This window comes from Homalodisca vitripennis, chromosome 5 (assembly GCF_021130785.1).
Source record: "Homalodisca vitripennis isolate AUS2020 chromosome 5, UT_GWSS_2.1, whole genome shotgun sequence".
NCBI lineage: Eukaryota > Metazoa > Arthropoda > Insecta > Hemiptera > Cicadellidae > Homalodisca > Homalodisca vitripennis.
In genome coordinates this window covers 34,096,731-34,122,862 of record NC_060211.1, presented here as the reverse complement: position 1 = coordinate 34,122,862, position 26,132 = coordinate 34,096,731, and the positions used below count along the sequence as shown (strand labels likewise).

General features: G+C 32.0%; 2 protein-coding genes across 2 annotated transcripts; both read left to right on the top strand.

Annotated features, from left to right (window-relative positions):
* The first annotated feature begins 413 nt into the window (after positions 1–413).
* LOC124361970 (DNA repair protein REV1-like) lies at positions 414–22,560 on the top strand. The gene is made up of 9 exons (XM_046816079.1): positions 414–827; positions 4,520–4,646; positions 6,658–7,813; positions 13,662–13,785; positions 15,163–15,316; positions 15,839–15,965; positions 18,482–18,677; positions 19,757–19,875; positions 22,425–22,560. The coding sequence occupies exons 1-9, from the start codon at positions 774–776 to the stop codon at positions 22,534–22,536; spliced, it is 2,169 nt and encodes a 722-aa protein (XP_046672035.1). The 5' UTR covers positions 414–773; the 3' UTR covers positions 22,537–22,560.
* Positions 22,452–25,375, top strand: LOC124363413 (DNA repair protein REV1-like). The gene is made up of 3 exons (XM_046818663.1): positions 22,452–22,885; positions 24,103–24,211; positions 25,116–25,375. Exons 1-3 carry the CDS (start codon positions 22,601–22,603, stop codon positions 25,373–25,375), a joined length of 654 nt encoding a protein of 217 aa, XP_046674619.1. The 5' UTR covers positions 22,452–22,600.
* The last annotated feature ends 757 nt before the right edge of the window (positions 25,376–26,132 follow it).

Below are 26,132 nucleotides of genomic sequence, written 5' to 3'. Positions count from 1 at the left end.
GAGCAGTGTGTCAGGCAGAGTAAAAATGACATGTGGTGGCGTCCAGGGTTAAATTATGGGGCTAAATCGTTTTTTTATTTGCGTCAACTACTAATTAAACATATATTAAATTGAGTAATCTCTGACAATAATAATAAAAAAAAACAGACATTTTAGATTTAATTCATAAATTTGAGGCAATTACGCGTAGTATAAAGCTAAGGCAGATATATAAATTATAACAAAATATTCAGTGTAGTAGCATTATTTATGCTTTATATGAGAGGACTAGCTTTACCGAACAAAATTTCTGCACCACAATTTCTAAATGGATGCATGATCTATTCTTTGGAAAGTGGAAAGTCAAAGATTGTACAACTTTATATATCATTACAGAGCAAAAGACACTTGGTCTGGTCAGTTGCTATTGTACTGTGTGAGAACCATGAATAGCAATTCGATAAAAAATGACTTTCTGACGTTTGGTTGTGAAACTGGATTATGTATGTTTACGTTATCTAGTTTGGTTATGTTTATGTTTTTTTAATGCAATTGTATTGTTTTGTTTATGGATATGGAAAGTTTACTGTTATGATTTTTGTAATGTAATGTTTACCTGACACTTTTGTAATTTTTAGTACTTTTATTTTAAGTTATTGTTTATTTAAATAATTTAATAATTTGAAAAGTTCTCTGATGCAGTGATCCCAACAAAATTAAATACTTCATACATTTTGAAGATAACCGAAGTTTTGTAATAATTAGGCCTATCTAGTTAGTTGTAATAAAATAACATGAAAAGAAGAAAGCGAGGACGAGGATTTGAAGATAATGGCTTTGCAGAATGGGTAAGTGTTAAGGTTAAGTATGGTCTTATTATGATTTTAATTGGGTAGGGTACGATTGGTGGACCCGGTTTTTTTATATCGAAATTGGCAAACGATATTACTGAATCATAACCATTGATATAACCAATCGTTACTGATTAATTATTTTGAACAATTAACTTAATCTATATCAACAGCTGTAAACACTTTCAGATAATACACATAATCGTACTGAAAAACGTATGTGAAATTTGTGGGAAAGAAACAACTAACTGTGATAGGAGCAAATATGGTCGTCTTCAGTTTTCCTAATTTTGGTTATAATAATTTGTTTGATCACTGTAAATATTACATTCATATTTTAATTTAAAACATGCGATTGTTATTGAGGACTAGGCCTATAGATACTTTTATATCAATTGATAGTCTAGGATTTGAGATGCGAATATTAGGTATCGATGATTACATTCTTCGATATAAAAAACCGGGTCCGCTTATCATACCCCTTTTAATTTAGTAGTAATAGGTTAACAGTATTCATTAAAGGCTGATCAACCTTATAAACGAGGAATATAATTGATCTTGTGAATCTAAAGTAGAAATCACACTGTGCCGATTGAGTCTAAGAGGTCTGATTGTGTATACCTGCAGTTAATTAAAGATTACTCTAATTGTTCAAAAGCAATGTTTTTGGATTCAAATTTAGGGCAGAATATTGCAGATCCAGATTTTATATAGCCTGTAGCCATATAAATGTCTTATATACTGAATAAAAGTAGCCTACTTTTTATATTTATCAATAAATTCATTCTATATTAACTTAATATGATAACTTAAATGATATGAACTCAGTAAAATATAATTAACCATGTAGCCTAAACTTAGAAAAAATATAATATGCAATAATATAATAATATATAAAATTTAGAACCATTGTTTTAACAATTGGTTTTTATCTTTTTGATGTTATGGCTAAGATAAATATTATTAGTACCACATTATTCACCACTTAAAAAAATACTTGGTTAAAATGGATCCCTGTCACAAGTTTTAAAAAATGGCTTTGATCGTAACCTCTCACTCATCGCCTAAATTATAATTGTGTGAAAAATGTGAGAAAATAGTGGAAATCTCTCAGTTAATAGCATTAGAAACATGTGAGAGCTTTTTTAAGTTGTAAAAAATAATCAGTACATACTTTGAAGACTGATTTCCGGAAACTAAGGTCAATATGGTATTCTTAGACGTCTAAATAAACATTTAATACAGCGATAATTACGATTTAAGCTACAGTATTTATTTATTTATTATTATTTCAACGGCATCCGCCAATATACAATAATTTCACAATAGTATAAATATTAATAAATATTCAACAATAACAATAACAACTTAACAATACTTAACAATAAATGAATAACAAGTATTGCATGACACATTTAACTATTACTCTGCTAGAACATTTTCATGCAACTTAAATATAACATCAACAAAATAAATAACAACTAATTAAATTACAGAAAGTAGTGATTATGCAGTGGAATAATAAATAAGTATTAAGATTTGTGAAATAATGTTACAATAGTGAAAAATCACAAACATCATCTCCAATTGATATTAAGGGGAAAAAAACTCTATCACTCATTATTGTTGCAGTCTCTTTTTAAGGTGTGCGATGCTGTCATAAAACATATCACCATCGGAAGGAATGCTGTTTCCACGCCTATGAAGTCGAGCAATAGGACCGTGGTAGCTGTAATTGTTTGAGTGGTGGCAGGTTGAAAACATATTCCTGGATCTGGTTCCAGCAGGCACCAAGAGGGATATCCTACTTAGAAGCTCTGGTGAATCGATCGCCCAGTATGATATTTGGCCAGTGCAACAATTAATTAAACTATTTCTGAACTATCAAATAAATAAAATCATGAGATGTATAGATATTCATAATTGCCAGTTGTTTTTATTTTATTGAATAACAATATTGAACAATGTTTCAAATGACTGTAAAATGATGAATACTCTTTTAAATATCCAGTGTCCAGTTTTCAGTGAGGAGATGGAAACTAGAATTAAAGGTGGAAGTCAAATGGTGTTTCATTTTAAAAAAAAAGTAAAAAGAATTATGGCATTACAAAATACGCACTTGATAAGACTTTTTTGAACACTCTAAATTTGATTTAATGAATATATTCACAATCTACTATTGTTACTTTTTTAGTTTGAACAAAACTAACTATGAATGTTTAATAAATGAGTGTTATTTTTATGGCTTCAGTACATACAGATATACCATTGCAGATTGGCTATAGTTTTTTTTATGTAGAAAGGTTTGCTTTGTATGGTTAGATGACACGTTTGAAAATGAAGAATTGTTAGATGTTAAAGGAGTTGTAATAGATGTTTATGAAAAAAATCGGAATTAGAAAGTATAACCGTGGAAGACTAGTAGAGGGTAAATGGGTGATAGGCATTATGGGAAAAAACATAAATATAGAAATTTCCAATAGTGAAAGAATAGGTGGTAGGTTCAGTTTGGAGATTTGCTCAGAAAATAAACGTAATGCTGATTTATTTATACCATTAATCTTTTAACACGTCACACCAGGAACAATGAGTCACAGATTTGTGGAAAACCTATTTTGGTTTAAATACAAAAGGATATGACCATATTACTGTAAACCACAGTACAACTCGTCGATCCACAAACTTCTGCAAACACCCAAATAGTAGAATCCACTTGCAGAGCTACAGAGAAATCGTTAACAACCAGTTTCAAGAGTGACTGCATTGCCACTCATGTTGCAGAGTATATGTATCAACGAGAAGTAATAATTATTCGTAATGATCCATTCGAGCATTTTTGGAAGTGCTGTCAACATGTTTACCCTGTAAAGAAATAGTAATTACTAAATTCCTACGCACATATAAATATGACTAAAGTATTATTATTTTTATAATCTTAAATATCTATATTTCTTTTACATATAGAAATATAGCTTCACTATAATACAATCTAAAAATCCAATAACTTAATTCGGTTTAATATTATTTTCAAAATTAATTCAAACAAGATAAAATCATGTGTATGGTGTTTGAGTAATGGCATTAAATAAATTGGCGATGCACATGTGTTATTTGTCTCACAAGGTGTCAGATACGTTTATCCTTAAAAATAGTAAGAAATAACTGTTACACTTAAGTTACACTGTTTTGCTTGTTACATTTTATAAATATACATAGCCTGGATAGTTTTTATTCATCATTAAATTATTAATTTGTAAGATATAAAATCAACCAAACTGTACTGTAATTTGAAATACATATAACATAATTTGATTTGACATTTTGATTTTAGTAGTTTAGATAATCATGAATATTGAGCATTTGATTGTTGTGGTGGCCGCTTATTATACTGAAGCAACGATTTATTATTAAGTAGTAAAAGATTATGTGGTTTAAAAATACCCCTCTACTTGATGCCACAGTGGTATCGTCTGTAGAATTGGTGTTACATGTGCATGTATGATTCCACTATGGTGTCACTTGGATTGGACATATAAACATACAGTGCTTTCCATTCTCAACAGTTAAACACACAATACATTTCCTATATACATACATTCATTTTGTGGATAATATAGGAATTGTGTTAATGGCTTCCTATGAATCAGACTATTCTATCAGCTGCAATTCCATCAAAATTTATGTTTCAGGGTGGTTATATGGAGGCAAAGAAAACTAAACTTCAAGACCAGTTTAAGATAGAGGCTGCAAGAGAACCACAAACCGACAGTACTCGGATCTTTGATGGAGTTGCCATCTTCGTCAATGGATATTCAGGTACTGCCTAACATTTTAAAAACAGGAATATTAAATCTGAAGTTAGCTATAATGTTAATGATTTAGTGTAATTTAGTAACTGAGGGTTAGCAAAGGCTATCTATCACTCATGGGGCTGGAAAAATTGTATTTCTGTCTATGCATGAAGCCTCGTTAGTATATGAGGAATACTGAGTTCGATTAGGGAGCATGTCACTCATAGGATTATGAGATTTGGCTGAGTGTTAGTGAATATTTTTACTTTTGTCATTGGCCATGATGGCAAAGACAATAAATAAATTTGTATATATTAACACGTAGCCTAATTATCTCAACACATCTAACATCATTTTATGGTGACTTGGTGTGTAGACTTGTATTATTTAAACACTGATATGAAACGCAATTTAATGGAAAAATGTGAACGTTACATGTGACAAGATATCTCAAAATATAATTCGACTCTAGACTTGAAATTTTGCTATATACACAAGAATGGTTTCTATGATGTATTTCCAACCATAGAATTGGGCTGAGCGTTTTTGAAGCCTATCACTTAGTTGGTTGACGCAAATTTTCTCTTGTTTACCAGGAAATGCAAACATTTCGTTGTCGAATGTTTGTCTGTCGTCCTATCTATAAATAATGGAATTAAAACTTGGAAATTTTAAGTTTATAAGCAATAAATTTGAAGTTTTTTTATTGAACCTCAGTGAAGACTGTTACGAGACACATGGTGTGATTTACCCATGTTGTAATAAAATTTGAATTGTAACATACAGTATGAATGGTTTAGGACTATTGAATAATTTATATTTCTACCTTTGTAATCCATGAGCTCGCTTTTTACTAAAAAAACTTCAAAAAACTTGTTTTAACTTCAAAACAACTTCAAAAAATGTTTTAATAAATTAAATATTTTACTCTAGTTTAATTGAATTGTCTAAACATTTATACTCAAAGTAAGAATAATTGTATGGTAAATAATTACACTTTTAAAATTGAAGTTTTTGAATTTTGAGCGAAAAGTAAAACCATTACTATAAAAATATATTTTAAGTTTTATTATTACATTAGATACCGGTACTGTTTAAAAATTTGGCTCTAGAAGTCCGATATTTTTACAAAATTTGGCTTTGTAAAGTACTCAAGTTATCAGTTTGAATGTTGCCCTTGAAATGCATTTGTTATTTTAGAATTTCATCTATTTTTAGTGTTCTTTAACAAACAATGTATGTATTAACAAAATGTATTGTTTAGTAAAGATAAATGTATATGGCTGGGTTCTCCTTAGTTTCTTATTTATTTTAATACTAGAGTATATATATTGTATTTTATATATATATATATATATATATATATATATATATATATATATATATATATATATAATTATTTAAAACATGTATGGTGCACTCAAGACAACTTTCTAATATTTTAAACAAATACAATTAGGTTTTATATTTTTTTATAGATATACTTTGAAACATATTTTTGAACAATTTAAGTCTATCAGCTTGTGATTTGTAAAGCAGCCAAACTAATACAGTCTGAGCTTTGTAGTAGTGAACTGTATTACTAAAGTCTATATAGATGTTTTATATGCATTGGTACAAACATTTTGTGCTGAAGTAATCGCTAAATTAGTTCTAAAATATAATAAATACCCCTTTGATTAGTGGCATTTCTGCCTCAACCAATAATTCCTAATTGGCATATTCACAATGGGTTTTCTGAAAATTTTGAAAAATAAATTTGCAAGGCAATATACCTATTATTACATATTGTTGTTTTCCTTAAATTACAAGGAGTAATAAATAATATGCAGAAATAAAACTTACCAAATAAAGTCATGTATGTCCTTTAGTCCAAAGTTCACAAATTGATTTTTTATAACAATGATGTAAATTGTTTGTTATAATTTAATTTTGTCAGTTTTGTATACATTAGTCAGGCTAAACACAATAGATACATGTCCTTGAAATGCTTTATTGAATAGCTCTCGTGCGACACTGATTGGATTTTGTTCCAGTTCCCTCAGCAGACGAGTTGAAGCTATTGATGATGAAACATGGAGGAGTGTATCACCACTACTTCCGAAACGGCAAGACCACGCACATAATTGCTACCAACTTACCAGATACTAAAGTGAAACAGTTAAAGCACATGAATGTTGTCAAGCCTGACTGGATAGTTGAATCGATAGCTGCTGGAAGACTCCTTGATTTTCGACAGTACTTGCTGTACTCTCACCAGTCCAAGACACAACCCAAACTTATGTTCAAACCTGTCTCTGAACCCAGCACAAGTTCTACTAGCAATGCTCCTGACATGCATGAAGATTTTGATCAAGAAACTGATACTCCGTCAACTACTGATAGAACCATACAATCTTTTGAAGAAAGTGAACACATTGATCCCGTTAAAACTCCATCTCAGTTTGACCAAAATCACAAAGAAATAGGTAATCAAATAAAACCTGTTACTGAATGTAAAGATTCTCTGACAACAGTAAAAACTGGAATACACAGTATAAAAACTGCTAGTGAGGCTGGGTTTTTGACAGAATTTTATAACAATTCTCGACTCCATCATATATCCACAATGGGCGCATCTTTCAAACAGTACGTGAATAGTCTAAGGGAGAAATGTACAGGTGTATTTCCAGGAATGGAAAGATTGAAAGCGTTAAAACAAAATCAACCAGCCAACGTTGTCCAACAATGTGATACATTCCGGAAATATGAAAAAGTTGTGATGCACATAGACATGGACTGTTTTTTTGTTTCCGTTGGCTTGCGAAATAGACCAGAACTGAAGGGGTTTCCCGTTGCTGTTACTCATGCCAAAGCCAGTGCTGAAAACAGCAGTTCTCACAGGACCGGAGTCGACCGTAAGGCTGAGTTTGATTTGTACAAAACAAGAAGGGAAGAAAAGGTCAAAGGTAAATATCAGCAAGATGGTCCAAATAATGACGTTAAACCGTGGTCGGACTGGGTGGAAGCTGTTAGTGAGAATGATTCTATGTCTGAGATAGCCTCATGCAACTACGAGGCTCGCAAATATGGGCTGAAGAATGGCATGTTTCTGGGTCAAGCACTGAAACTTTGCCCAAATTTGAAAACGATTCCATACGACTTTAATGGTTATAAAGAAGTTGCTTATTGCCTTTACGACACTATAGCTAGGTAAATATCACTGTCATGCTTATGAAAAATTATAAAATTATTATGTATCTTAATTTTATTACCTAAATAATGTGTTTTAGGAGTATTTAATTGAATTATGTTTATACATTCTTTTAAGGTCAATAAAGAATAAAGAATTTTATTTTCTTAAATTTCAACAGTTAACAAAATGTACACTTTTATCTCAACATTTAATAATTCTCTTGTCAGGCTGACCATTATTTTATTACTTAACTTAGTAGTTTTTGCATTGAAAACAGCCTTAACTATTACAATATACAGTATGTACATATTACAGTAGGTAAATATTGTCACAAGAAGGAAATTTAAGAAAATCTAGGGCCTCTAAGGCAAGCCTGTTCAGAGGTTCCTTTACAGTACTTACAAAAAAACAATAGCACTCAGAAAAAATTATTTTTTTAAGAAAAATTGACAAAGATGGTCTCAAAAAAACAAACATGTTGTGCCTTAGCAAAAAATTTAATCCACAGTTAACAAAATAAACAAATGCAACTTGCAACAAGAGAAAATAACAACACCTGACTTCCTGTACCACCATCCACAAGGAAGCAGAACATACAGTTAGGACTACAGATACATAATAAAAACAAAAATATAGACTTCACAACTATATTAAACAATAAATAAATATTTACATACAAATATTAACCATACATTACTGATAAACACTGATCATCTGAATAAGTAAGCTATTGTATAATATTAAACAAAAACTCAATATCTTCCAAATGAAAGAGCCATGATTTTAGTCTATTCAAAAAAATATTTTTGTTGTATGAATAATTTACTATAATCAGGTATTTGGTTAAAAATCTTTGGTGCGATAAAAATTATATGTTTCTAGTGTAAAAAGATATTGTTGGCTTAGGTATTGTAAATTTATTTGCATTTCTTAATCTCAATTTATAGGTATTTACATTGGCTGGAATATTTCCACTTCTACAGTAAAAAAGTTTTAATACTTTGAATACATATAAATATCTCAGAGGAAAAATTTTTAGGTCTAAGAACAATGGACGAGAAGGTTCATATTTAGTTTTATTCGAGATTATTCTTACCAAATGCTTCTGCCGTAGATATATTGAGTTCAAGTAAGAAATATATATGTATTGCCCCAAAATACTATTCCATACTCAATTCTGCTCTGCACCATTGAAAAATAAACTGTACGCAAAACTCTCTCACTACACATACTTTTTAAAAAATAGAAAAAACCTTAGGATTTTATTTATTTTACTTATTTAATTTTACTTTAAATGTATCTTCCAATTCATTTCACTATCAAACATATACACCTAAATACTTTATTTCACTGGTTTTACCCAAAACAGAACATTTACTTTTTTTTACAATGAATTTGTTGACTAATACAATCTGCACACCTATATAAAATCGGGTACTGAAAAAATTTACTTCTTTTTTTAAAGAAAAATTTATGTATTTTGTTTTTTCAATGCTCAGGTTGCATATGATTCACAGTGAACCACCACTGTATCGCATCAAGGTCACGACTCATTGCAACTCGTACTGAGTCCAAATCCTTAGCTGGCATAGCACAAGGCAGTATCATCCGCAAAAGATGTTAAAGTACCATGAAAGCGAGCATTACAAAAATCATTTATATATATTATGAAATAAAATAGCTCCAAGAACTGATCCTTGTGGTACACCATTTTTAATACACCCATGTCACTACATACAGCATTAATTTTGACACATTGTTTTCTCTTCAGCAAGTAACTCTGAAACCAATCATATACAACTCCCCGAATGCCACACCGATAAAGCTTTTCCAAAAGAATATTATGGTCAACTGTATCAAAGGCTTTTTTGATATCTAAAAAATAGGCCACTAACATTTTTTTCCGTCATTAATTCCATCATAAACATTGGTCATAAAAGTTTAATAAGGCATGTTCAGTGTTTAGTCCGGATCTAAATCCAAACTGTTTGGTACTAAAAAAATTTGTTTTACTTAAGAACTTCATAAGCTTATGCTTCATTATCTTCTCAATAACCTTAGAGAAACAAGAAAGCAATGATATCGGACGATAATTACTGCATAATAAACTGGAACCACTCCTTAAAAATTGGTATGACAACAGCATTTTTTAATTTAGTTGGAAAAAATGCCAGTTTGGAAGCTAAGATTAATTATATACAGAAAAACATCTAAAATATTTTCAGAAACTTCCTTTAGTGTACAAGTGCTTATTCCATCAATACCAGGCGCAGTGTTATTCTTTAGAGATTTTATAACACACAGCAACTCTTCAGCTAAAACTGGTTCAATAAAAAACGAATGAACTTCCATTCTACATGGAAAATAATTGTTATAGTGCATAGACAAGAAATTATCATTCACATTTTTGTTCAAATCTAAATTATTCACTACATTTAAGAAATACTCATTGAATCGATTTGATATAATGTGTGAATCAGAAACTGTCATATCGCCTATTTCTAGCCTTATCTGACTTTCTATTTGCTTTATTTTGTCCTGTTACTTCATTTATTACTTTCCATGTTGCTTTAGAATTTCCTTCACACTTATTAAATTTGTCTCTATAGAAACGATCTTTTAATAATTTTATATCGTTCCGTAATTTATTCCTGAATGTTAGGTAATAATTTTTTAGGCTCTCGTTGTAAGGATGCTTTTTTAACATGACTAAAGAGTAAGTTTCTTCTCTTAATCCTCGAACAAATCGCATTATTTATCCAGGGTTTAATTTTCTTATACTGAAAAGAGTTCTCTACGATAAAAGTTGATTGATTTAACAATTGTTGAAATATAGAAATGGAAAGAGTCCAAAAGCAGCCGACACATCAGAATGTTTGTATACATCCGACCAGTCGGCATTATTTAACATATGTTTGAGGAGAGCGTAGCATATACGTGTGCGGGCCGCGGGAGGGGTGGAGGGCGAGACCGGCTCTGCCCCCTCCCCCCCCGCCACCCAACAACCGCACCGCCACGATAACCTGAACCATAGAGTGATCCGTAATGCCGGCATGTACAACCGCGGCATCCACAGAAACCGTGTTCTTGTTGGCCACCCCGGACATAAACATGATCAATGCATGTCTCGGACTGATCTGTTACTCGTGTTGGCTCTTCGACTAACACTCAAACTCAAACCCGTTTACTGCCATCACTGTTCTATAACTGTCAGTATCCGCATTTAACTCCCTCACTTCCCACTAAATTTATATTTACATCTCCTATCCAAACTAAATTTCTAATGTTTTTAAAATTCATATTTAGATTACAAAAAAAATTGTCGAAGTTCATTTTATAAATACTTTCCACAGAGTGAAAAATTAATCTATATATTGCTAATAAATGAAAAGTTTGATTTAAAAATTCAAAAGAGATTAAAAGAAATGTCAGCTGTATCGCACTTCCACATCTAGGCATTTAACGTTTACAAATGTGTTTTTAATGTAAACAGCAATTCCACCAGCCCTATATGTTTCATTGCACTTAAAAAAATGTTTATAATCCGGTATTGTATAAAAATTTGATTCTATTTCATTGATCCATATCTCCGATAAAATAATTATATCTGGCTCAATATTATTCGCAATAGCTTCAGCTAGAAAAAAAATCAAAATTACTTCTTAGGCTTCTTATATTTTGATGAATGATTTTAAATTTTTTATCTATATTTTTTTTTTTTAAGAGAAAATAAACTTAAAGGTACAAATACATTATAAAAATACAAATTATAAAAAAACAAATTCCTCATTGATATGAAAACACTAGCCTACATCTAATTTTGTTTTGTGAAATGGGTTTAGAAAAAAAAAACTTACAGTTTTTTCAAGGTCAGCCTGACATGTTACTGTTGTAATTGTCCCAGATTCTTCTTTACGAAGGAAGATTTTCCACCTCGCACCCACAAGTACTTGTACTGTTTGTCCCGCTTGATCTCCCGCGCCATCGCGAACAGACGTCTTCTCGCCGGTGACAAGGCCTCGTTGATGTATACGGGTTTATCCACGTTCAAGTTCATGTGCCGAGTCGAGAAGTCCCCTCTTCACGGCGTTTTCGCAACAGTTCATCTTTGTCGAGACGTCTCACAAAATTTCACAATAATTCCCGGGCGGCGAGTTTATTCGGACCCGTTTTCTTGCCCAACCGATGACACGCATCGATCATTTGATTCGGTTAGGTTAAAGTCCAGGGCCTTCCAACCTCCTTCACGACGCTCACAACATCTTTCATTCGGCTGCATCGGTACACCATGGATTTCGACGGTATTCATCCTGGAGTATTGCTCCATATCCTCCACACGCCTTTCCAACTCCGACACCTTTTTGCTCAGTAATCTATTTTCATCAATCAGGTTATCTATAATTTTTAAGCATTTTTCAATTGTGTTTTAGTCTGCTCCTTCACACTTTTTGTAATTTTCTTCCAGCTTTTCATTTAAGGCCTCATAGGATGGTTGAAACTGCTCTCCTGCTTCCTTTGGTTTTCAACTATTTCATTAATTTTTTTTCATTAAATCATCCAAAGTAAATTTACCCTCTTGTGCCTCAGAATCAAATCTTAAGCTCTTTCTCCGCGTTTCACTGCAGGGTGGGCATCTCCAAACCAATCCATCTTGGGTGATGCATTCCACATCCGCCTTGCTCATTTTTAAGCAAACGCCGTGGAATTCCTTGAAACAGTCACTGCACTGTATCTTCACTTTATTACCAATAGCTCTTAAGCAAATACCACAGTTTGCCATTGTATATCTGTTGTTGTAAAACACGAGGTGAATAAAAAACAGATAATCAAATAGCCTATAACGCGAAATAAAAAACCCCGCAAATAAAAACTACCGGGCACGTTTGAAAGAGTTTTGTAGGTTATGGTCGAGACCGGAGCACTATCTCTAAACGATCCGTCTTATCTGAGCGCTGACTCATGTACTATGAGTTTTATTTGTCATTATATATACTTGTGTACAACATTTTTTATGAACAAAATTATGTTTAACTAAAGAAACATCAGAATAGGTATCATTTACAAGGAGATCATATCAAGTTGCTCTAGAAATTACTAGAAAAATTTGTGCCTCTAAATAAATAACAACATTTTTTAAACGACGTTTGAAAACAAGTGATTTTTTGGTAGCCTAATTTAACATTATAATTGTTTGTGTAACATATTTTATATTGGTAGACAGTTAATTTAATTCTCACATGAACAAAAAATTTATCTTTTTTAATGTTTAGTATTATTATGTTTTTAATGCAAATTTGAAAAAGGCATATTTTTCAGATTAAAATTGTATTGTTAGTTAAGTATAAAATGTCACGATTAGCTAAATTTATTATTTAATGGTTGAGTAATTTTGTTTTCACTACGGTAGTATCAAACATTACATAATGTAATAAAATAATCTGCATACAAAATTATAACCAAGCAAAAAAAGAAATAACATTACAAATATCATGAACAATCTAAGTTTGTTTCTATCAAACTAAACACTTTTAGTGAATTTTGGAAAACAAAATGAGTTAAAATAAACATTCAGGTGGGTGTAATGTTTACCTGTACTGCAGCTAGAAAAAAAGAAATGGACACCATGTTCTCTGCTGCCCTTTATCAGTGTGATATCTATATATAGCCAGAATGAGGGTCTTTATTTTCCTTATTGCTTAAACCAGACTGTTTGGTGTAATTTCCTTTGCTGGAATTTTCATTTAAAGTACTCATTCCCTTCACAGTTCAAGTTCAAATCACATGATACTTCATAAAGTGACAAAACACGTACATAGTAGCAGTGTTTTCAAACCTTTCTTCCATTACAAATGTTCACTGTTGCAGTTATACTGTGGACATAGAGGCTGTCAGTTGTGATGAGATGTTTGTGGATTGTACGAATCTGCTGAACATTACTGGTACCTCTTCTCCGCAACAGTTGGCGTCACTGCTTAGGACTGAGATCAAGGTAATTTTGTATTACATCTATTGTATAATTTCACCAAGAGACATTTTTCAGACCAACCCAGTCACTTTTGCGATAAAAAAAATTTATTCCTCCATGTATATTGTTTTTATTGGTTCAACTTGTGAACTATTTTTGAAGTGTGAATGTAATGGATGCAGTGGGATGTACTGGATTGACTGAAGATTCAAAAGTTTATTGGTATAGAAGATTGTAAACCTTTTCAATTACTGAAAGTTATGCTAAATGAATAACTATACTATAATTAAGGTAACCCTTTGCTCAAGAGAAAGGTTATGAAATTGGAAATGCGATTTTATGATCTATAGATAAAATAATATGTAATTAAAACAGTAGATACTATGGTACTAAACAGAATATCAGAATTGTCAATTATGTTGCCTTTAGTTTAATATGGTGAGCTGAGGAATTTAATATATGAGGGTCATTTTTAAAGTCTGTAGTTTATTATATAGTTAACTCATAAACTTCATTACAAAAAATGTGTGCGAAATGGGTACCAAAAATATTAACAGAATAACATAAAGCTAAGGGTAAGGTTTTGTTCTTTTTGGAGTGCTATCACAAGGTTGGTGAAGAGTTCTTAAGTCACATTGTAGCTGGTGATAAGACGTGGGTTGCATTCTACACTTCAGAGACTAATTGTCAATTATCCAAACTCCCTGATGAAGTCATGGAAATTCAAGCAAGAACCCTCAACAAGGAAAATCGTGGCCACAGTTTTATGGGACCGGAAAGGCATAATAGACTTTGTGCCGCAAGGAATGACAATAATTAATGCAGAGAGATGCTGTGAAGCATTACTGAAGCTTAGGCGTGCTATTTAGAAGTGCCGGTGAGGCCTGCTCTCTAGTGGCGTTGTTCTGCTCAATGGCAATACTCTGCCTCACGTCGCGGTAAGAATACAGACACAACTGGACAAGTTTTTTTGGGTAGTACTCGATCATCTACCAAACAACCGTGACTTGGCACTATCAGACTTTCATCTTTTTCCAAAACTCAAGGAATTTCTTGGTGGGAAGCGTTTGGAAAATGATGACATGTTGAAGAAACAGTTACTAACTGCTTTAAAGGTCAGGATGCAGAGTTCTTTGACGATGGGTTCCAAAAGCTGGTGCCACGACTTGAAAAATGTTTAAATATCCATGGTGAGTATGTACAGAAGTGAATAAATGTTTATAATTTTTTTGTGAAAGTTTATATGTACAGTTTCCCTTGATCCATTACAAAACTGTTCTTACTTAAAACAATATCCTCATAAATGCCACTTGTTGGTTTTAATTTTCAGAAAAATATTTATCTTGAGTTTTATTATAAGTGGTTATGTAATTAAATTCTAGTTATATTCATGGTGTACAGGACAAAACAGGATGTCCGTGCTCAACAGGGTTCGGCAGCAACCGTCTGCAGGCACGGTTGGCTACCAAGAGAGCTAAGCCAGATGGCCAGTACTACTTGGAGCCTGCGGATGTGCACACATTTATGTCAGACATTAAAGTCTCTGATCTTCCAGGTACATCTTTATGGATCATAAAGAATATAAACATTATAAATTACTAGTAGAACTATTTCTAAAAATTCAAGTACTTCATATTGATTTGCAATCATACATTTAATTTAAAAAATTACTAACTTAATAAGTACTAATTTAATTGACTTAAGGTTAACATTAACTATTTATCATGTTTTAAGTAGCTTTAAGTTTAAGATGTCAAGGAAGTGGTTTAAAGTTTATGTAACCTACACTAAGGGAGATTTACACACTTGTTATCTGTCCGGCCTTACATTAAAAAAAATAAACTCAATGCCACTCCGCACTGCCCTCGAGGTAGTCTCTCCTTGCCGTTTTTGCACTTGTATTTCAGTGTCAACTCTGGCGAATTCTGCTGACTGGTCATAATTACTTATCTCAGTGATATTTATGGGTTTGGATTTTCTTTACCATGGGTTGTTTTTTCTTACCAACTATAACATTACAGTAGCAGAGATTCGGAGTCTTTATCTAAGTTATCTCTACAGATACTTGTTGTTGAAGGTGTGGGAAGATCCACGAGCTATAAACTGTCCACCATGGGTATCCAGACGTGTCTGGACTTGCAGCAAGTGCCTCTCTCCAAGCTTCAGGCAGAGTTTGGCGTCAAAAGTGGGGAAGCTCTTTACAAGTTAGTGCAGCTATTACTTAACTATGATACACAGTTTTTGCTGTTTTTTCGTAGATATAATGCCCACTGTAACTTATTTTAGATTTAGATCAATTAGAAATACTGGAATCTAAACTTACATGTAATTTAATTTACAGCATGTATGTTGAGTTTACCTCCAGTTCACCTTCCTTTTAGTACAGCGTCTGGAATCTGACGCTGTCACAGACTTGACTCCTGGAATCTGGAGTTATGTTTATCAGAGGAGATTAAAAAAACCTGTGACAAAAAATCTCCAAATGAACTCTTTAAATCATTTTGACATCAGACACCTAGGCTATAAAATGTAGAGTAATCTAGGTGGAGCTAAACTCAACATTCACATTGAATCAACACCTCCCATCATAGCTATGTTATGTATAATTTATAATATGTAGCCTATTTTTATTTCTTCTTCAAAAATTGTTGAAATGATTATTTAAAGCCGGTTGACAGAATTCTTTGAACATCTTAAAATGTTTTCAGATGAGCAATTAGGTATAGAAAAAGCAAAAGTACTTGGACAGGCCAGTGACCTATGAGATGGACAAAATAAGAGCCCTTTTATGCATGCGTTTTTGTATGGGCGATAAAAAAACGCACGTTTTTAAATACATTGGACCATATGAGCGACTTTATGCACTGTCGTCCGTTTTTACAGCTCTTGCGTTCGACGTGCGTTTCTAAAACATGTCGCAGTGTTTTAGAAACGACGTCAAACGCAGGGACGGACGTTTGCTCAAAGTACACGGTAGTATATGGCCGCGTTTATGCAGACGCACGTCAAACGCGCGTTCGCCACTCCAAGCCGCAGTGCAGCCAACCGCCTGTACTCGTGTTTTCTGCACTGTGGTAGTTCTGCCAGGCTGTCACTTTGTCTTGTCTGACCACGTTTTCTTATGTTGCGCGTAGTTTAGTGTACAATGGAGGGAATTAATACAGAGTTATTAATGGATGAAGTTAAGAAGAGAGAAGCGATTTGGAATTCTTCTTCGGAGACTTACAAGGACCGAGTACTGAAGAAAAACCAGTGGTCACACAACTATGTTCTTCTGCTCTAATTTCGAAGACCAGACTCCTAAAGAAAAGGCTGCAACATGTAAGTTGCTCCACAAGCATCACACAACTCAAAATCTTCCCACAGTGGAAATACTTTCAGTGAAATGAATAATGGACCCCAGTCTACTCTGTTGTCGTCTTCGCAGACTGCACCCATTCATTGCACAGGTTCTGGAGAGTTGCACCCGGAACATTGAAAGTCCTATTAGTTGTTCTAATATGTCAGTTGTGGACTCCAATTTTAGTGAAAATGGCTTTAATTAAAATACTTGGAAGACATTTAACTGTAACTGACTAACTGATATTGAATTAAAAAAGAGAATAAAAATAGTAATTTTATTAATTATTGCCACCTTAAATCTCTATAAAATAATAAATAATATTATTATTACAATAATATTATTGTGGTAGCACTGCTACCCCCCACCATCAATCTTTTGCATACGCACGACAGAAAATTCAAGACGCACGATATAAAACTGAAACGCACGTTACAAAATTTACGGTCCGTTTTTTTAACGTCCGTACGAAAACGCATGCATAAAAGGGCTCTAAGGCTTAAATGGGTATCACCTATCTCTTAAAAAAAAGTATGACATCAGTTATTTCTGATCTGGTAAATAAAACTGACTGTGTAGTGGATGGACTGTAGGAGACTTGTGTAGTGTTCTATGATCAATATGATGGATATTTAGGTTATGATCTTCAAAATGTTAGGTTACATATCTTCAGTACTGTAAATTGTCAACATTACTTATGCCTAGTATGGAATCATACCTATCAAACTGCAGAGAACAATAATTGTTGTGCAAAATAAAAATAAGTAAATTAGTTAGAAACAAGTACTGTATTCGTGGTGTTCTCAGGGTCATGGTGTTTGTGTTTGGGTCATGTAATGTGTTATATACCAAGTTGTTAATTCACTAATAATAGACATACTATGAATTTCTAAATAGATATTTTTGTATAGAATACAAATTTTTTATTTTATAAAATATAACAATTAAAAAAAAAACGGCAAATGGCCAAATTTTAAAAAACTAGGAATCTTAAAATAAAAATGCAGTTAATGCGATAAATATTTTATTTGTCAAAAACCAGTCAACATTTAAAATTAAGATTTAGGAAACATATTCAAGCTCAAAAAAATCAACCACAAAACATTACATCAAACCTTTATTATCAAGGACTTGGCAATAAACTAGAAAATCTAAATCACTACAATATATTATGTATATAGAACTTTAATATGTTTTACGTGTTTAGTTCTATCACAAGAGAACTTGTTGAAGAAGCAAACATAATTAAGTTTGTTACCAACTCTAATGTAATGTGCTTATACTCATTAAAGCTCAATATAAAAAAATTAAATTAAAATAATGCTTTATTAAAAAAAAATAGTAATATTGTTATTTACAAGATTGAATGTGTTCATCCAGGCACTGCCGAGGTGAAGACACTAAGAAATTAGTGTTTGGTCAAGTCAGAAAGTCCGTGTCTGCGGAAGTGAACTACGGGATCAGATTCCAGAACCAGAGTGAGGCAGACACATTTCTAGAGGAGTTGTCACGAGAAGTTCACAACAGACTCCAGGAGGTGAACATGAAGACCCGAGTTGTTACTTTGAAACTTATGGTAAGGAAATTAAAAGGGTTAAATATTTATCAAAACCTTTGTTGATGTTGTATGCCAATAGCATATATTAAGGTGATTACCCTAGAGTTGCAGCTGATTCGGTGTATACTTTTTATACTGAAATCTAATACATAACAGGTGAGGTTTTAAATAATAGCCCTTTGACAACTTCAGTAGTTATTTCTCAAAATGTGAGTTATTTTGGTTATATTTGTTTAGATAAAGTGGACAGGATATAATTTACAAAAGAAATATGACTCTTATTTTTGAGTAATATAATTTTGTTTTATTTTTTAAATCAATATTCGGTGTTTCTTTTTTATATGTACACAATTAGGAAAGGCATACAAATATTTTCAATAATTAGGAAAGAGTTCAATAATAAGAGCAAATTTATCTTTTAGTGTTTAGTAGTGTTAATGTAGTCTGTGATGCACAACGCAATGTCACACTCACGACCATTCATGCTATGTCACGGCACCGCTGCTAGTTGACACAGTCTTTTTTCATACAATTATTTTCATCATTATTTAAATTATCACTTCATTCATATAAATCTCACCTTAACATTAGTTTGCAAGTTTTTCTTGTGCTATTCTATAGAATCACTAAATGCACAAAATTTTATCCTCCAATCATCACTTTCAATCCATCAATATCGCAACCATCAACTACGTCAAAATGAGTAGGCTATACTAAATAAGAGAATGTAGCAACAAATATGACATAGAATCTAGTGATTGCTTTTGCTATTATACTATTCTGAATCGGCCATAGTGAATCAGAGACAAATAATAACCTTTTAGTTACTGTTTAGAAACTAAGAAGATGCGCCACTGCATTCTGTAAGGCACAACGGAAACTATGTGAAAGTGTTTCTACCATTCTATCTGGAGATTGTACATGTAGTTATACAATAACTCTCTAAAAATAGAGACAAAATTGTTTAGAGATGTAACAGATCCATCAGAACAATAGGGGATTACTGCTTTGGGCATTAGAGGACATATTTCACCTCTTTTATGAGCTATAACAAATCTATTTTAGCTTTAAAAGACTAATTTAAGTTTTTTTTTTAGATCAAGGCTAAAGATGCTCCAGCAGAGAGTGCGAAATTCCTGGGTCATGGAGTTTGTGACCAAATCTCCAGGTCGTCTCCTCTTCAGATTGCTACTTCAGATCTTGACTCCATTATCAGGTAAAGGGTACCTGTTGGTTATCTATTGGTAGGTGCAATGATGTTAACTCCGAATTGTCATCAGACAAGCACTAGTATCTTTATATTGCATTATTTTTTTAACAATTTTATGTATAGTAATGTTTAAATCTAAAGAATCTTTTGGTTGTGTACATAAAGTGCATATAATATGATAACAAACATAAGTGAACGAAGTACAAGGAGGGGTACATCCTTATTATCTATCCCAATTCATCGAACAACTACCTTTAGTAAGTCGTTTTACAGTTTCTGCCTGTCGATTGTGGAATACTTTACCTATAAACATCAGAGCCTTCGATAAGCGCGCTCGCTTTGGGGTGGAAGTCGGGGCCTTGGATGCTGGGGGCTCGGGAGTACAGCAGTTTGGCGGCTTTGGAATGCAGTACTTAGGGCAATGCAAGTTGAATGAATGCGTGTGTGTCTTATTATAGTACCTATTGTAAATATATATATAAAGTTACATTAATTATAAATGTTTTGTTTTTTTTTAAGCTAAGATTCATTTAATATATAATGTATACAAATAGATTTATTTCTAGTTATACATGTATATTTATGTTAGTTAAATTTTTACGAGGTTAAGTGGTAGAGAGGACTTTATAGTGCTAACTTCGCCTCTAATAAAGAGATTTTCATTTCATTTCAAACACTGTCAACACCTGGAAACACCTACTATAGCATATTAATTGGTACCCAAATTCAGGATAAAAAAGCATTATTATGCAATCACAACAATAAACTTTTTTAATTTTAGCTGCTCGTACATTCACCATACAACCTTCTTGTCTCTCTGGCATTTCTGGATAGACCTCCATAAAAGAAATGGATGTCACATGCTCTGCAAAATTGTAATTAGATATTAACCCTAAATGTCCTGATATCACACCATGTAATGGTAGCATGTCATTCGGTACTGGTAACATCGTGCTACATGAGGTTATGTCGAACATTTGCACCAAATGACCTAATATCCATAATTGATGATATTTTCTCAATGTATTTTATATGGTAATAAACTAGTAAAATGGCACTTTAAATTTATCCACTAGCCGTCTTTATTTTTCCTAAATACTGTTGCTACTCTACAGATGATGTTAGATATGCATATCATCAGCTGGAATCGTTTTCTATGGGAGTCACTCTATGCGAGTTATTTTGATGTTGTTAATAAGTAAAGATTTTAGATTTTTAAATCATTACACTGGTCAGAAATATGTAAAATATCAACAAGAACTCGTTTTGCCTGCTAGAAAACTTATCTGTTGAAGTAGTTGTTAAATTTTTAGGGCTTTTTCAGTGAGCACAAACAACACATTTTATTATTTCTGTGCTTTTTTTATAAAATCTAAATATTTTTGTATATTTTGTGTTTGTAATAAATTTGTCTTTATTTTGTATATTTTGGATTCTTATTTGAGTGAGTTTAGTAGTGCTGTGCTGTGCTAAAAGAAAATAAGTATTTTCATATTAAAATGTATATAAAATAAATAATATTAATATTAAAACAGTTATAATACCTTTTCAAAATGCAATAGTAAGTAATTGTAATTATAATATGTCGTATTCTGTACCTTTTGTTGAAAAACGATATATAATGTTTTACATTTTGTAATTTGTATTTACTTATTATTTACTTTCAACATATTGTTGTAAAACTCTTTTTAAAAGCATGTAGCACTACAGGTGAATATAGTCAGCACTTATAGGGTTAAACAATAACATGTAATCTATTTAAATTAAATGTAAACCTTGTTAAACAGTAATCGTAGTTTTACAGTCCAATAATGTACTGTTTAAATCAGCTGGTTAGAACAACTAGAAATAAACCAGCTGATTATTGTGAGATTACTAGTACTGCTGTCAAATAATTACATTTTTTTGTTTTGTTCTCTTTTAAGCCTCAACTTCAGCTATGTCGGCTTTGATGTAGAGTACTACACATTATTTTCATGTCTATACATGATTGGCCCTCCCCGGGATTTGAACCCGTGATCTCTCAGTTAGAGAGCCGAGACTATAACCATTAGTCTACGGAGGAAGACTATGACAAAGTTGATATTGTCTAGTGCTTAGTTTTTAAATATGAGTTCTTTCTTTAATTTATCAACAGAATTTCTTAAACTTGACACATTTAGACTCAAGTAATTAAATTGTGTTAACTTTTTTATCATGTACATACAGTTTTTTCACAATATTATTTACACTTAAAATCTTCAAGAAGTTGTTATATTCAAAATAAGGTTTGTTAAATATTAATTCGTCATAAAGCTATATACCAAATTTCAACTGGTGAAATGAAATCTTCTTGATTTAAAAATTGTTGTGAAAATCAAAATGGATCTGTTTGAGCTTTATTGATTATTAAGGTTTTCAAAGTTCTAAATATGATATTTTGGTTTGTCATTGGTCCAGAAATAATACCTGGAAAGATTGGTAAAGAGTTCAATGACACCCTGCATATTAAAATAATTTTTAACAAATTCTTAAGTTACCTAAAAGTCACTTTGACCCATGAAATTAAATTTCAGGGAAGTGAAAATCCTTGAGTCGACAACTGAGTGTAGATCCTACAGAACTGCGGGGTATTGGCATCCAGCTGACCCGGTTGGAGGGCGAAAAGTCTGTGAGACCATCAGCTAATGCTTTAGATAAATTTCTAAGGCCAAAAGCCGATTTAACAGTGGATGTCAAGAAGGAAAGACAGATGCCAGTAGCAGACAGTCGAGGCAAGGAGGAAAATGTTTCAAATTCATCAGCGTTAGATCAGTTTTTTACTGCAAGAAAACATGTCCCTAATCGAACCAGAGTGAAACTACAGAATCCTATAAAGCCTGCAGAAATAGACAAAGGCGTGTTAGAAGCACTGCCAGAAGACATACGACAAGAAATAATGCAAGAGTATGGCATGGAAGTGGAAGTATTGAATGAAGATAACAAAAAAGAGCCAACCAAACCTGTACAATACGATTGTGGTGTTAACATTTCTCAGGTTAGTAGAGTATTGGATTTATTATTTGTCTCAAAAAATGATTACAGACGTTTATTAGTTTGCTTTCAAACCAATGGAAAATTCTATGGAAATGGAAATGGAAAATTTCAGTCAGCACCAGTTGTCACTCCAATTATTATCAGATAAATTAAAATACGATATTGTCTTATTTCTACCACTTAAGACAACTAATCAAATCAAATCAAATCAAAAATTCTTTATTTGTAATTTCATGGAGAAATACAATGGCGTCATGGTAGTAAAGTCATATTTTATATACAAAAGTGGTTTTTAATTGTACAAATTTTGATGTTGTTGTTTTAAGTCAGTAAATTCTTTGATTGAGTAAAAAGACCACTCCAGGAGCCATTCTTGAAGTTTCCTCTTAAAATGTTTTTGTCTGGAGATCTTCTTCAGGATAATAATTTATCATATCTTCCTGGTAGTCTAGGAGCCGATAGCCAATTTTCAACTTATAAACACAACCTGGTTTTTTCTTGAAATCTATAGAGGAATTTTTCGAAAGAAAGAAGTTTATTGTCAGTCACGCTAGTTATGGTGGAGATCAAAATGGGAGACTCAAAAGGGTTAAAAATTATAAGACAATGTTTTTATGTTAATATTTTATTTTTTCTAGCTTCATATACTTATCGTTAGACACATAAACAGTTATGTCATCTTCAGATAACTAGATAAAGATATTGGACACCAATTAAAAATTTATAAATGTATCTGACGATTGGTTGTAAGTATGACAAATATGACCTGTGAAATAATTGTAGTTTCATATTTTAAACCACATAATGAGAGGGTTTGTCATGTTCGAGGCTAAGTCTAAATTAACCAAAGTATTAACCTTTTCATTTTCCATAATCACCTCATGGCCTGGAACCCAACAGACAGTGCCATTGTTGATCCTATGTAAAGAACAGATAAACAGTACACGAATTTAAGCACACTAAAGTGCAACAATTTCAAAGGTACATGGCTACCAGTGAATGTGTTGTCTTTCAGTCAATTGTCTTGTGATCCACCTCGTGACTTTTGACTCTTGTATTCAAGTTATGTCGATTATATTGTCTGTTGTATTGAATACATAAAAGGGATTCAATTTTATTTCAATACCTTTAATGTTTTCTTAAAGCACTTTTACAAAAATGACCATAAAAATGATATTAGTTAATGGGGTAAGTTGCAACAAGAGTATTTTTTTACAGATTGATCTGGACGTGCTTGAAGAGCTACCTTTGGAGATAAAGAAAGAAATACAATCAACAATGAATACAAACAAAAGAAGTACAAAGAAGAAAATGGAAAATGATTTGGGTAAGAAGAACATGAATACATCAATTACATAAACACATTGTGTTATAAGTTATTTATTTCTATTTTATTGGAGTTAGAACATTATTTTTTAAACATGATAATTTCGGAATGTCTTTTGTGTAAATCACTGCGTTTCCAATAATATTACTCATGGGAAACCCCTGATAGTGACTCAATAAAAAGAAGCAAAAATCCCAAAACATAATAAAAACATAAAACAGGTCAAAAATTTGAAAAATCAAAGGTGTTTTAGCATTGAAGGCTGAAACTTGTAAAATTTTTAACACTATTTTTATTTAAACTATAAGTCATTTGTAAATATTTTTTATCTTTGAGTTGTGTATTTGTAAATTTTTCCCAAATACGTTCCTTATTTAAAAATATTCTTTCAGAACCAGTCAAATAAAAAATTTAAAAGCTGTATAGTTTTAAATCTTGATTAAAATATTTACATTTACATGTTGACAATGTACTATAAACTGACTAAAACTTCCTTTTTACTTTTAGATTGTCAAATTTATTTATTTGTTCCTGCATTAGAAAAACAAGTTGTGGGAAAATAACCTGAAAGAGGATGAAAATTCTGGAAATGCATTTGGTAAAGATATATGAACATTGTGGCACATTGGTTCCAAAACTACTGTGTTTGCCGATAGGTCTATGTCATAATATAGTGATGTATTTGAAAATTTTTTTGCTAATAATAAAATAATCTGATTACAATTATTGTTTTGTAGTATTCTAACTATTTTTCCACGTACTTTGTAAATTGGTTGTTTTAGCTCTTAGGATTCTCAGCAGTCTCTTGGACAAAATATTTAGGAATGTTTCTTCTCCACCATCTAATAGATTTATATGTTGTCCGTATGGTTATTAACCTCTCAATTTACTTTTACTCCTGTAGCAGCGATTAGTGTGGACACTGGACCGAAGCTGGATGAGAACCTGCCTCCGAGTGAGGTCAGGGCTCTGATCAAGGCCTGGACCACTTCCGAGGACAGTCCTCAGGCCTGCGATGTGAACATGTTGACTGACTACATGCAGGGACTGGTGAACACTAGACGACTCGACAGTTTGGATATCTGTATCAGCTGTTTACACAGGTCACTCATTTTCAGCATAGTTCTGCATACTATGAGATTTATGCAGAAGTTTGTTCTGTAAACTATTAAAAGAAACGTTCTGCATACGTTATAAGAGTACTAAGTGTTTTCTATTTTTCATTAAAATTATTTTAATTCACACTGACATGCACACGTTGAATCGTACGTATATAATTTTGCTAGATAAACCAATAAAATTATAGAGAAAACTGAAATATTGGGAACAGGAAAAATAGTTAAAAAAATATTATCTAATACAACAGTTTTTATAATTGTACTTTTCATGCTTATGCAAAATAGTTATAATGATCATCAAACAAAATTTGCTGGTAATTTTTTAAAATAGAATAATTATAATAAAATGAGAAAAATTTAAGATTGTTGTTATATTCTTATAGGTTAAAAAGAAAAGAAAATTGAGATTGAAATCTTTCTCTCAACAAAATAAGGAACAGACAAATATGAGAGGTACAAAGCAGTAATAACGCTTTGTACCTTAGCTTCTCAAGTTAGTATTTGCAGATACATGCTTACTAAAATTTGTATTTTTGAATAAATTCTGAGATATTATTAGATTAGGTATAGAGTGTATATATTTAAGTTATTGTTTGGAATCTATATTAAAATAAAATAAATATTATCTTCCTTTCTGATTATTTCTGAAGCTGATGTTTAATCCGGAGGAAAAATACATTTTTACTCTATAACCCATTGGCTACCAATCACATACATTCCTCATCAGATAATATTGGCATAATTACTAATGACAGGCACTGGTTGTCACGCTAAGTTCATTATTTTGTAGTAAAAAAATATTC

Bases quoted from the DNA above. Each gene is read 5' to 3' on its own strand.
- LOC124363413 (XM_046818663.1), top strand. From the start codon at position 22,601: ATGCCAGTAGCAGACAGTCGAGGCAAGGAGGAAAATGTTTCAAATTCA. The intron at 22,886-24,102 runs GTTAGTAGAGTA...ATTTTTTTACAG, and splicing joins GTGGTGTTAACATTTCTCAG to ATTGATCTGGACGTGCTTGA. The intron at 24,212-25,115 runs GTAAGAAGAACA...TTACTCCTGTAG, and splicing joins GAAAATGGAAAATGATTTGG to CAGCGATTAGTGTGGACACT.
- LOC124361970 (XM_046816079.1), top strand. From the start codon at position 774: ATGAAAAGAAGAAAGCGAGGACGAGGATTTGAAGATAATGGCTTTGCA. The intron at 828-4,519 runs GTAAGTGTTAAG...TTTATGTTTCAG, and splicing joins ATAATGGCTTTGCAGAATGG to GGTGGTTATATGGAGGCAAA. The intron at 15,317-15,838 runs GTACATCTTTAT...TTGTTGTTGAAG, and splicing joins TAAAGTCTCTGATCTTCCAG to GTGTGGGAAGATCCACGAGC.